General features: G+C 47.2%; 1 protein-coding gene across 1 annotated transcript; it reads left to right on the top strand.

The window, feature by feature from the left end:
- Nucleotides 1–6,817: 6,817 nt before the first annotated feature.
- On the top strand, nucleotides 6,818–11,264 carry LOC131093028 (ly6/PLAUR domain-containing protein 2-like). Its single transcript, XM_058040032.1, has 3 exons — nucleotides 6,818–6,869; nucleotides 10,316–10,435; nucleotides 11,050–11,264. The coding sequence occupies exons 1-3, from the start codon at nucleotides 6,818–6,820 to the stop codon at nucleotides 11,262–11,264; spliced, it is 387 nt and encodes a 128-aa protein (XP_057896015.1).
- Nucleotides 11,265–11,615: the final 351 nt, after the last annotated feature.

Here is an 11,615-nt window from a genome sequence, read left to right as displayed (position 1 = left end):
TCTGGTTGGGCAGGGAGGGGGGCTAGATCAGGACAGATGGTGATGTTGTGGGTGTCTGATAACAGCCTGATCAGGTGGGAGGAGATAAGGCCTTTTCCAGACATCTGGAACAAGCCTTTCCAACTGCCTTCTTGTATTGTGAAGCCATTCCCTCTTGTCCTGCCGCTCCATGCCCTTGTCCAAAGTCCCTCTCCAGCTCCCCTGGAGTCCCTTTAGGCACTGGAAGGGGCTCAGAGGTCTCCTCAGAGACTTCTCTTCTCCAGGCAGAAAAATCCCAATTCAGCTTTTCCTCATAGGGTACGTGTTGGTTTCCTCACCTTCCCCAGGGTGAAATGCTCTGGAAGCCACAAGTTTTGGGATCAAAAACATCTTCCTGAAATCTTCAAGCATCTGGAGGCCATACCTGGGCTGTTTTTTTGGTGCAGGACATGCTGAGCCTCTCACCTGGGCAGTGGAATCTTCATTTAAATTTTCTACTGGTTTGGGCAGCTCCCAGCAGCCAAAAACGTGGATATTTCCAGCTCCAGTGCCAAGCTTTGCAGGATTAGAGGGAGATGAAAAGGGCCTAGGGGCAAAGCTGGTACTTTTCAGTTGGGTTATTTAGTGTTCTACACGTGTTGTCCTTGTTCTTCCCTTCTGGGTCAGCGAGAAGTGACTCAGGTAGGAAAGTATCTCCTGTTCCTTGGATTAAGCCTGGAACAAAGGCAAGGGGTAATTAAGGCAGGTAACAGCTACACTGAACTGAGTGATTTACATTCCTGCATCATTAATAATGTCTTGGAAAAGCTGGATGGAGCAAATAATCTCTAAATAAGTGATTGCTGCCTCAGTCAGAGTTGGTGGGAAGGGAGAATTTCTCAGCTTAGAAGCAAAAAAGAACAAAAGGCAGCGAGAAAAGAATCGAGAGGGAAGGAATTAAAATTCCCGCCAGTTATAAATATATGATCAATCTTTTCTGCGCACAACATAAACACACTTAAGGAATTATGAATCCTCTAAGATTTTAGGAATTATGAATCCTCTAAGATTCCCCCATGGCATTGCTGTATCCATGTGCTGGCCACTGGGCAGGGAAGGGACGTACGTGCAGGTCTCACCCTGAAAGAGTTAAGAGCTACACAGAGGTTAATCTAAATAATAACCTGGAGATAAGAAGTACCTGCATGGAATTCAGAGAGGGAGAAAAACAGGTTGGGAAAAAAAAAAAAAAAGGCAGGCGAATGATTACCTGGAAGGAACAGGAGTCCTTATAAAAATAAACCATCTTGTTCCTGCCTTCTTCCCCTGGGGAACATCCAAAGTTTCTCTGAGCCCCAGGTGCAGCTCACAGCACATGGCTGGGGCAGAAAGGGGGACACAGTGAGGTCTGGTGGGAATCTGGGATGAGCAGCAGATTTAAGGAACCCTTTGTGGGGTGGTCTGACCTGTCTGCCCTGGGTCTGGCTTTAATCACATTCTCTCAGGTCCCTGTTGGAGCCAGGACACAGCAGAACCCTGGGATGCATCAAAAGGAATGTGACCAGCAGGTCCAGGGATGGGATTCCCTCCCTCTGCTCCACTCCCTCCTGGAGTTCTGTATCCAGCTCTGAGGGGCCTCAGCACAAGGACCTGGAGATGCTGGAGCAGGTCCAGAGGAGACCAAGGTGATGCTCCAAGGGCTGGAGCCAGGCTGGGAGAGCTGGGAATGTCCAACCTGGAAATGAGAAGGCTCCAGGGAGACCTCAGAGCCCCTTCCAGTGCCTGAAGGGGCCCCAGGAGAGCTGGAGAGGGACTTGGATCAAGGGATGGAGGGACAGGACACAGGGAATGGCTTCCCACTGCCAGAGGGCAGGGATAGATGGGATACTGGGAAGGAATTCTTCTCTGTGAGGGTGGTGATGCACAAGCTTCCCAGAGAAGCTGTGTCTGCCCCTGGATCCCTGGAAGTGTCCAAGGCCAGGTTGGATGGGGCTTGGATCGACCTGGGAGAGTGGAAGGGGTCCCTGCTCGTGGCAGGAGTTAGGAACGAGATAATCTTGAAGGTCCCTTCCAACCCAAACCTTTCCATGATTCTTCGTTCCAGTTCAGTGCCGAGGTGAAAACCCATGTGGAGAGAGCTCCAAACTTCCTGCAGCTCAAATCTATGCCAAACCCACCTGCCCCCAGGTGTGAAAGCCAAAACTCTCTGCTCAGCTGGGTCCTTTGAGCCTTGTCCCACCGAGGGGACACATGTCCTTTCCCTGAGGGCACCTTCCAGAAGCTCATTTATGGGAATCACCTGATGTTTACATATTCCAGAGGTTTGGAAGAGGGATGAAGTGACTCCAAAGCTGTGCCAGTGTAATGGTTTTTGAGCCAGGCAGAGACATGTTGGATCCTGGCCATACATTGTAGGGGATTGTAGTAAAATCAATTAGCAGGAATAAGGCTGCTGTGACTAATGAGCTAATGAGTGGTGCCTTAGTGAAAATGGCTCTAAAAGAGCTGCAGGGTTGGATTCCTGACTCATCATTCACAGGGATAGGCCACAGTCAGGCTTGGCATTCTCTATTTTTTACTTTGTTTTTCCAGCATTCTCTTTAACTTTTAAAGACCTTCCTCATCAATAGAGGAGATGGAGAAGGGCAGGGACACCTGTTTAATTCCTCTCTTTCTGGTGCGAGAACTTCAGCTCCGGAGAATTTTTTGTTTCTGTGAGGGACAGGTGGGGGCTGTGGTGTCCCAAGAGCTGAAATTCATGGTGATTTAATCCCTGGCATCTTCCCAGCAGCAGTTCAGTGTCAGAGTAACCCATCCTTGGTGCTTCCATGAGAGTCTTTCATCCCTGACCCATGGAGCTGCTGGAGCAAATCCAGACTGTCGGTTTCTCGGCTGTTTAGGTGGCCTGGAAAGGCCCGGGGTGGCCTTGGACAGCCCGCGCTTCAAAGGACGAGAAGAGGCTTTAGGTTCTTTCTCGGTCTCGGTGTTTATTAATTGTTTATCTAAAAGATTTTCTTTTGGCCCGACAGAGGTCTGCTCAGCAGCCAGCCATGAGCACACTGAGAGCCCCCGGGGCGGTCACCTATCTTTATACTCGAAGTTACGTATACAATATTTATCATTTTTCCCCAATACCTTTTACCCTTATTAACCAGTGCACTTTTAGTAATAACCAATCCCAAAGTGCCAACATCACCATAGAAGATGGAGGCCAAGAAGAAGAAGAAGAAGAACAGGACACGCCCCAATTCCTCCATCTTACTTCTTTAGACCCCCCTGTACAGAAATCCTAAACCCTGTGTCTTACACTCTAATTAACTTATCCCTTCACCATTCACCCAGTGAAATCCTCCCATCCTCATACAGGTGTCGTCTCCTGTGTAGGATCAAAGTCCAGCCACCAGACACTTCTGGCAACATTCCAGGACTCCCGAGTTCCCCAAGGGTGGTCTCGGACACTCTGCACATCAGTCCTGAGGTGCTGAGATCCCACACCAGACGAGGCCACGGAGATGCTCCAAGGGCTGGAGCCCCTCTGCTCTGGAGCCAGGCTGGGAGAGCTGGGAATGTCCATCCTGGAGAAGAGAAGGCTCCAGGGAGACCTCAGAGCTCCTTCCAGTGCCTGAAAGGGCTCCAGGAGAGCTGGAGAGGGACTTTGGAAAAGAGATGGAGGGACAGGACACAGGGAATGGCTTTAAACAGGAATTGGGATATTGGGAAGAAATCCTTTCTTGTGAGGATGGTGAGCGTCTGGAATGGAATTCCCAGAGAAGCTGTGGCTGCCCCATCCCTGAAGGTATCCAAGGCCACGTTGGAGCAACCTGGGCTAGTGGAAGGCGTCCCTGCCCATGGCAAGGGTTGGAATGGGATGATTTTTAAATCCTCTTCCAAAAAAGCTTGGCATTAGCACATGCCAGGGTCATGTCAGCACTCCTCCACCCTTAAATCCAATCCCATCTTTCACTCCTGCATCTGCCAGCTCTGGAAATTTGGGATTCATGGGAGATACATCACGAGCTCATTAGAGGAATGAATATGGAGAGTTCAAAGTAATTAAGTCAAGCAGGCTTTCAGTGCCTGCAGCCCTTGGTCCCTGAAACTCTGCCCTGGAGGTGGATGGGGAATTTTAGGATTTGCAGTGGAATTGGGCAGCCTGGGAGGTTGTGGGATTTGGAGATTTCCAGGCTTGGATGTGAATCAGGCAGGGCTGGTGAAGGTGCCTCCACCCTGAGACTGCCTCAGCTGGCAAGGTAGGACAGGAAAAGAGTTTGGCATGGGATTCCCAGTAAATATTTGGTTGAACTTTTTGAAAGTAAATATTTGGTTGAACTTTTCCTCTCATTTATGACAACAAAATTATCTGAAGAGTGAGAGTTTTTGTATTAATTTTCCTTTGAACAGATACACTAAAAAATGTATATATTTTTTTAAATCCAACTTGTGATGAGGCAGATTTATGCTGATTGTGTGTCTTTTTAGTTTTTTTCTACAATTAGTGGGAAACCCTCCCTGTAGGACAGGTTGTGGTTTCCTACAAAATAATAAAAGGAATTCAACAAAACAACGTTTGAATATTCTCATTAGTTCTTGTTAATTTTTTTTTTTTTTTGGTGAGTTGCCAGCCTTGCAAAGCAGCAGCACAGGGTGTGCATAAAAGAGGAGACATTTCAGGACTCAGATATGATCAACTGAAACCATAAACAAGGTGTGTTGACATCCCCCCAAAACCACCCTGCGGAGCGAAGGAGGGAAGAGGATTTAGAGCAGGGTGGTGGCGGAGATTCTTCCATCCAAGATTTTCTAAGGCGAGGGAGATCACATTTCAGCTGTGCAGGTGGAACCAGTCATTTAACACATATTGTTCGAGGCCACTTAATACCAGAAACCAGAAGCCACACCCCATTCATGGTTTTTTCTTTTTATTTTTTTTGTTCATTATGAACAAGGCAAACATCGCCTTTTTAATAGGATTATAATATTTTCTGCTGAACACGAGGAATGCCAGACGTGGAATATACCTAAATGTCTTTCCCTAGGTAATTTTTGGGGCTGCAAATAACTGCTTAGCTCTCATAATCCACATAATTGCTGTATTAGTGAGGCAACTCTGAAAACAACCTGTCGGAATTCCCGAGGTTGGAAGTCTCCCAGAAATGGTGTTTGGAAAAGCTGCAGGGATTGCTGAAATGCTGAGACCACCTTTAGGTTGGATATTAGGGAGAAATTCTTTCCTGTGAGGGTGGGCAGGCCCTGGAATGGAATTTGAGAGAAGCTGTGGCTGGCCCATCCCTGGAAGTGTCCAAGGCCAGGTTGGATGGGGTTTGGAGCAGCCTGGAATGGTGGAAGTTGTCCCTGTCCATGGCAGGAGGTTGGGACTGGATGGTCTTTAAATTCCCTACCAACCCAACCCATTCCATGATTCTGGAGCTTTAGAGTTGGAGAGATGATGATTGGAATTTTTTTATCCAGCCTTCCTAGAAAAACTTTTAACATTCCAAGGCAGGGCAAAACAAATTGGCCTCAAGTCAAACCAGGGAAAGTTTGGATTGGATATTAGGGAAAATTTCCTTGCAGAAAGGGTTGTCAGGCATTGGAACAGGCTTGAGGGTAGTTGTGATGGAGTCACAAACCTAGAAGTGCTCAAAAATGGCACTTGAGGAGAGGGTTTGGTGGAGAAAATGGTGCTGGTGCTGGTTGGACTCTGGATGTGATGATCCTGACATCTTTTCCAACCTTAATGGCTCTATCATTCCAAAAGTTCAAGTGAATAACCCTGAATAAAGTTCCTTCGATGGTGGAATAACAAAGGTGGTAGGGATATCTCCAACACCATCTTGGATTCAGCTTTTCTCCATTCCTTAGTAAAAGTCTGTGTTGGGAGGGTGCCTGGCATAGCCACCAAAAGACTCCTCCTTCCCAGTTTTTGCAATTCCACTCTTTGGTTGTCACATGTTGGAGGAGGATTTCCTAGCATGGAGCTGGCCTGATGTGCAGGAAAATCCAGCAGATGCCTGGGGCAGCAGGGCTGGGAGTGGGAAAAGTGTTTGGGAAGCAAAAATGTCTTGAGCTTGCAACCACATTTGGAGAGGATTGGCTCAGAGCAGAGGGGCTTCTCCATTTTATCTTTCCTTGGGATAATGAGCCTGAAGAGATTCCTTTGGCCCAAACTTTTGGGTTCTGGTCCTGTTTTTTTCCTAGTGCTCCATGTTTTTTCCAGTGAGTGAGTGATTGAAAGTCAGATTTCCACTTCTAGACCAGGCTGGACAACGCTTGGAGCAACCTGGTCTAGTGCGAGTTGTCCCTGCCCATGGAGAGGGTTTGGAATGAGATGACCCCTTTCAATCCAAACCATTCCATGGTTCTCCTCCTCCTGATAAACTCTGAACCCCACTGAAGGTAAAAATGCAGAGGAGAAATACCCATGAAGTTCAATTCCTTGATGTTCACACCCACCAAGGCATTTTTATCCAGGATTTCTTGAAACCACTCCCAAAAAAGGAGAGGAAATAAGGAAATATCCCCAAGCTGCAAGACAAGACCTGGACACCAGGATTACTTAACACCCCGGGCCTTCCACATCCTGCTTGGACACAAAACACCAGGCTTAACCAATCCCAGCCATTGTCCACCCTGCAAAAACGAATTTTCTTCTCCAAGGAACATGAAAAGACATGACGGAGTGGCAGGAGGTGGGGCCTGCTTTGGAGCTCCTTCAATTCATTTATAGCTCAATGAGAGTCGTTTTTCCAGTAGATTTGGATCTGGGGACGGAATCGTTGCATGGCAAATCACCGGGACGTGTGACATCGGTGAAGAGAGGTGACAACCTTCAGTGACCAGACAGCGAAGGCTGTGCAAGATGAAGGTGTTTCTGTCTCTGCTGTTGGCTGCTGTCACTTGCATGGATTTGGGTGAGTTCCTGCTCGGATTTATCCAGACTCCTTCAGGAGATGCAGTGTGGTGGGATAGGATGAGCCCTGTTCCCTCTGAAAGTCATGTCTCTGACTTTAGGCAGTTGTCAGGGAAAAAAAAATCTGTCTTTGGAATTTTCCATATGTTTAGGATGGTGCTGGTGTCATTGGGACTGTCAGGTCAGGCTCTTTAGGAAGTTTCACAAGGCAGAGTGTGATTAAACCCTGTTGTTCCTTTAATGCAAATTCCCACTCTCACTTTTTCCATGTTCGTGCTCTATCTCACTCTTTTTTTTTTTTAACATTATTTTTAACTTTCTGCACCTTTTTTGATACTTAGCCCTGGATGTCAGTTCCATGCAGCATGCGTGGGAGCTCTCCAAAAATGTTACATGTGGGATTTATCCAATTTTAGAAATGGGAAAGATGGGCTGGGACACTGCTGGAGGCCCAGGTACTCCAGGGTTGATGTTTATCATAGAATCATGGAATGGTTTGGGTTAGGAGGGACCTTAAGGATCAAAATGAGGCACTGGAACAGATTACCCAATAAAGCCCTGGATTCTCATTCCTGGAAGAGTCCAAGGCCAAGTTGGGGTGGAGTTGGGGCAACCTGGTCCAGTGGAAGGTGCTGCTGCCCATGGCAGGGGGTGGAATTCCATGATCATAGAGGTCCCTTCCAACCCAAACCATTCTGTGGTTCCATTCCATGGTTCCATGATCCTCCCTCCATCCTTTCTGTCCCTTGTTTCTACCACCACACCGACCTCTTGGACAAAAATTGATGATCCCAAGCTTTGTTGGTGTTCTCCTGGATATGTTCTCCTGTTCTCCAGGGTAATTCGTGAGCAGGATCAGTCCAGGATCTGTGACTGTTCATTGGGATATTCTCAGATCCAGACAGTGCCAGCTCTGATTTTATCTGTGCCTGTCTATGGAGCTATGTCAGGATTTTCTAACTCCTATTTATTTCCTTCTTTTGCAAGGACATTTTCAGTTCTTCCCTCCTTGCTGAGCAGACTCTGCAGGGGAGAAACAGGTGGCGGCTTGTTTGGTTTTCTTTTCAGAGAGGAACACAAATCCTGTGGGTTGGATTTGTCCAGCATCCTGAAATGTGAGACTAAAAGTGATGCTTCCTCCTAAAGATGAATTTCACAACTGTCAGACATGAATTAGTGCAAACAAAGCATCAGGTTATGATGGGCAAAGCAAGAGAATAAAGTTTGCTTTAGCAGGAAAATTGCTGTGTTTGTTTAAAAAGGGCTTTTCCTGGCTCATTAATGAGGATGGTGTCTGTTTTCACAGGGTGACTTGTTTGCCTGAGCCTGCTGACATCCCATTGGAGCTGTGCTGGGAGAAGCTGAATAATTTCTCCTTTTTAGCGAGGTTTTAAGGAATTTCAGCAGGAATGTCACACAGACAGGGTGACAAGGGCTTCCCAGACTGAAGAGGGGCTGTTAGGGTGTGATGGCACCAAAATACATCAGCGTGGTTGTAGCACACACTTTGAGGTGTCTGCTGAGGGGGTGGAAGAGAGCACCCAGATCAAATGTTGGGCTCCTCAGAAAAACCCACAAAAAGCAAAATGCCCTGAAAAACTTGTCAAAAATGGCGCTTTTTTTTGGTGATAGGAAGCACCAGACATTGTTTTGATTTGATATTTTTAGTTTTGAGTGCTCTGTGTCACAAAAATCTGGGTTCTTCAGTGGTTTCCTCCAAAGTTTCTCCATCTCAGAAGACTTTAGGCACTGAAAGACTTGGGCTGTGGTTATTCTGTGGTTGTAGGAGCTGAGAAGCACCTGCAGCTCTCAAGGGCTTTACAGCCTAGCAGGGATGAGGAACATCTCTGAAATAGTGAGGGACAAGGCAGGAGGAGCTGGCTCAGGACAAATGTGGAGTCTTGAGTAACAAATTTTGTGTCTGTGGTCTCTGCCTAGAGCAGAACTTGTCACATGCAATCCATTCATGGTGCTGCTGTCGGGTTAAATTCTTCTCAGTGAGGGTGGTGAGCTCTTGGCACAGGTTTTCCCAGAGAATCTATGGCTGCTCCATCCCTGGAAGTGTCCAAGAGCAGGCTGGACAGGATTTGGAGCAATCTGGAATAGTGGAAGGTGTCCCTGCCCATGGCAGGGGGCTGGAACTGGAATATTTTAAGGTCCCTTCCAACCAAACTGTTCCAAGATTTAAAATAACCCCTCACACATCCAGAATCTCAGCACAAGGGGAAGGGTTGTGCTCAGTTTGTTCTCAGTTTGATGGAGACAAATTCCTTCATTCTGGGACACCCTCCCAGCCTTTGGGAAGAGCAGATGGCACCAGGGGAAATTCTCACTGCTGCAGCTCACGCCCAAATCCGACTTTTTTGTGTGTGTATCCAGATCCTTCACCAAGGGGACAAACCTGACCAAGCTGACAAATTTCTGACCTGGTAGACAAGGGATGAGCTGTGGATATTTTCTGCCTGGATTTCAGGAAGGACTTTGATGCTCTCTCCTATAAGATTGTGGATTCAGGGAATGGTTTGGGTTGGAAGGGACCTACAGATCATCCAGTTCCACCCTCTGCCATGGCAGGGACACCTTCCGCTATCCCAGGCTGCTCCAAGCTCTCTCCAACCTGCCCTTGGACAATTCCAGGGATGGGGGCGTCCACAACCTCTTTAGGAAACATGTTCCAAAATCCTCATGGACGAGGCATGGGCTGGGTGGACATTTCTGAGGAAAAGCTGGGACTTCCCAGGCTGGAGAAGTGAAGGTTCAGATTGAGAATCTTATAAATGTCTGTAAATTCCTGAAGGGAGAGAGCAAAGAGGACAGAGCCAGGCTCCTTTCCGTGATTCCCAGTGCCAGGACCAGAAAAGGACACAAACTGAAGCACAGGAAACATCAGGAAATACTTTATGACTGTGAGGTTGACTGAGCACTGGCAGAGGTTTCCCAGGGAAGTTGTGGGTTCTCCATCCTTGGAGATATTAAAACCCCACCTGGAGACAGTCCTGAATTAGAGGCTTTAGGGAGTCCTGCTTGAGGGCAGGGATTGGGCTGGTGGAGCTCCAGAGGCCCCTTCCAACCTCTCCCATTCTGTGATTCTGGGAGTTTGGGAGTCTGGGATCTCTTTCTGATGCTCTGCTAAAGTAAAGGAGATGTGTAGATCCAGAAAACGGAGAAATAAATCAGCCCAAGCTCTTTCCTGTGTCACGGGGTGTCCTGTGTGTGTGGGTCTGTCTTGTTTGACTCAACACAAGGGGTCTGAACCCGACCTGAGGCTGTGCTTTGACCGCCAGACCTTTGTCTTTCTCATTCCCATCAGTCTTAACACGTCCTATTATTCCATTCCCATTCTCAGCATGATTATTTTGGAAAATCCCCCCCCTGAGAGATACCTGGTGAGGATCCACACTGAGACCATCCTCATGTTTTCCATCCTCCTGTTTTCCCTCCTCACAGGACACTCCTTGCAGTGTTACACGTGCAAGGAATTGACCCCAGTTCAGGAGTGCTTGAAAATTGAGAACTGCACAGAGACTGAGACCATATGCAAGACTACAATCTATTCCCTGGAGGATGGTAAGGACAATTCCTTCTTTATCCATAGTTTTAACAGGAATCAGTGCTTTGACAGTGCTGCTGTGGAGAACAGTTCCTCTTTCCACTTAAAAAGTGGAGAAGAATTCCTATGGGAGCTCCAGCTCTCAGGCTGTTGTGGGAAGCAGTGTTTGTGCGAGGGAATATTTGGTGAATTCAAGCTCCTGGTTAATGCTCAGAAATGAGATTTTAACTTTTTGCAGGGTCATGTGGTGACAGGCAAACAGGGAATGGCTTTAAACATAAAGAGGGTGAGTTTAGATGGGGATTTTAGTGAGTTTGTTTTAGGATATTAGGAAGAAATGGGTGGGGAGGGTGGGGAGGCCCTGGCACAGGTTTCCTGGACAAGCCATGGTGCCCCATCCTTGGAAGTGTCCAAGGCCAGGTTGGACAGGACTTGGGGCAACCTGGCATAGTGGAAGGTGTCCCATGGCAGAGAGGTTGGAATTTGACAATCTTTAAGTTCCTTTCCAACCCAAACCATTCTCTAATTCCATGACACCAACTCCTGGTCAATCAGAAGACAAAAGACAAGGATGATGCTCTCCCCTGTTTTTCCCATTCCTGACTATTCCTGCTGTTTTTCTTTGCCATAGTTTATCCCCACACAGGAGTCTCGACTGTCACCAAGATGTGCTCCTCTCTCTGTGAGCCCTCTGACGTGGATGGCATCGGGATGACACATCCTGTCACCTGCTGTTTCTCTGACCTGTGCAACGTCGATGATGCGGCATCGACGTTGGGGATCAGTGTTGTGCCAGTTGGGATCCTGGCAAGTTCCCTCTGTGCCTTTTTCTGGACTAGACTGTGAGGGGATGATGGGAGTCATTCATTCCAAAAATTCCATGAAGAAAATAACCCCCCACCAGCCCAGCTTTCCATGTGGATGCCTCATGAACAGCGCTCAACAGCTCCCAAAAATTGTTTTTTTTTGTTTTTTTTTTGTTGTTTTTTATGTTTTTTTTTGTTTTGTTTGTTTGTTTGTTTGTTTTCTAATATTCACACTTTCCCCACAAATAGAGAGAAGCAGAACACAGGAAGGCCCAACTCAATTTTTTAAATTAATTTTCCAACAACAACCCCAAAATTAACTATGGAGTTTCTTTGTTGTGCTGGTGTGGTTGGGTTTGAAGTAAAACATTAAAATGTGTGAAGTATATTT

Source organism: Melospiza georgiana, chromosome 1 (assembly GCF_028018845.1).
Source record: "Melospiza georgiana isolate bMelGeo1 chromosome 1, bMelGeo1.pri, whole genome shotgun sequence".
Lineage (NCBI taxonomy): Eukaryota > Metazoa > Chordata > Aves > Passeriformes > Passerellidae > Melospiza > Melospiza georgiana.
The sequence above is the reverse complement of the archived record's forward strand: the minus strand, read 5'-3'. Positions and strand labels throughout refer to the sequence as shown.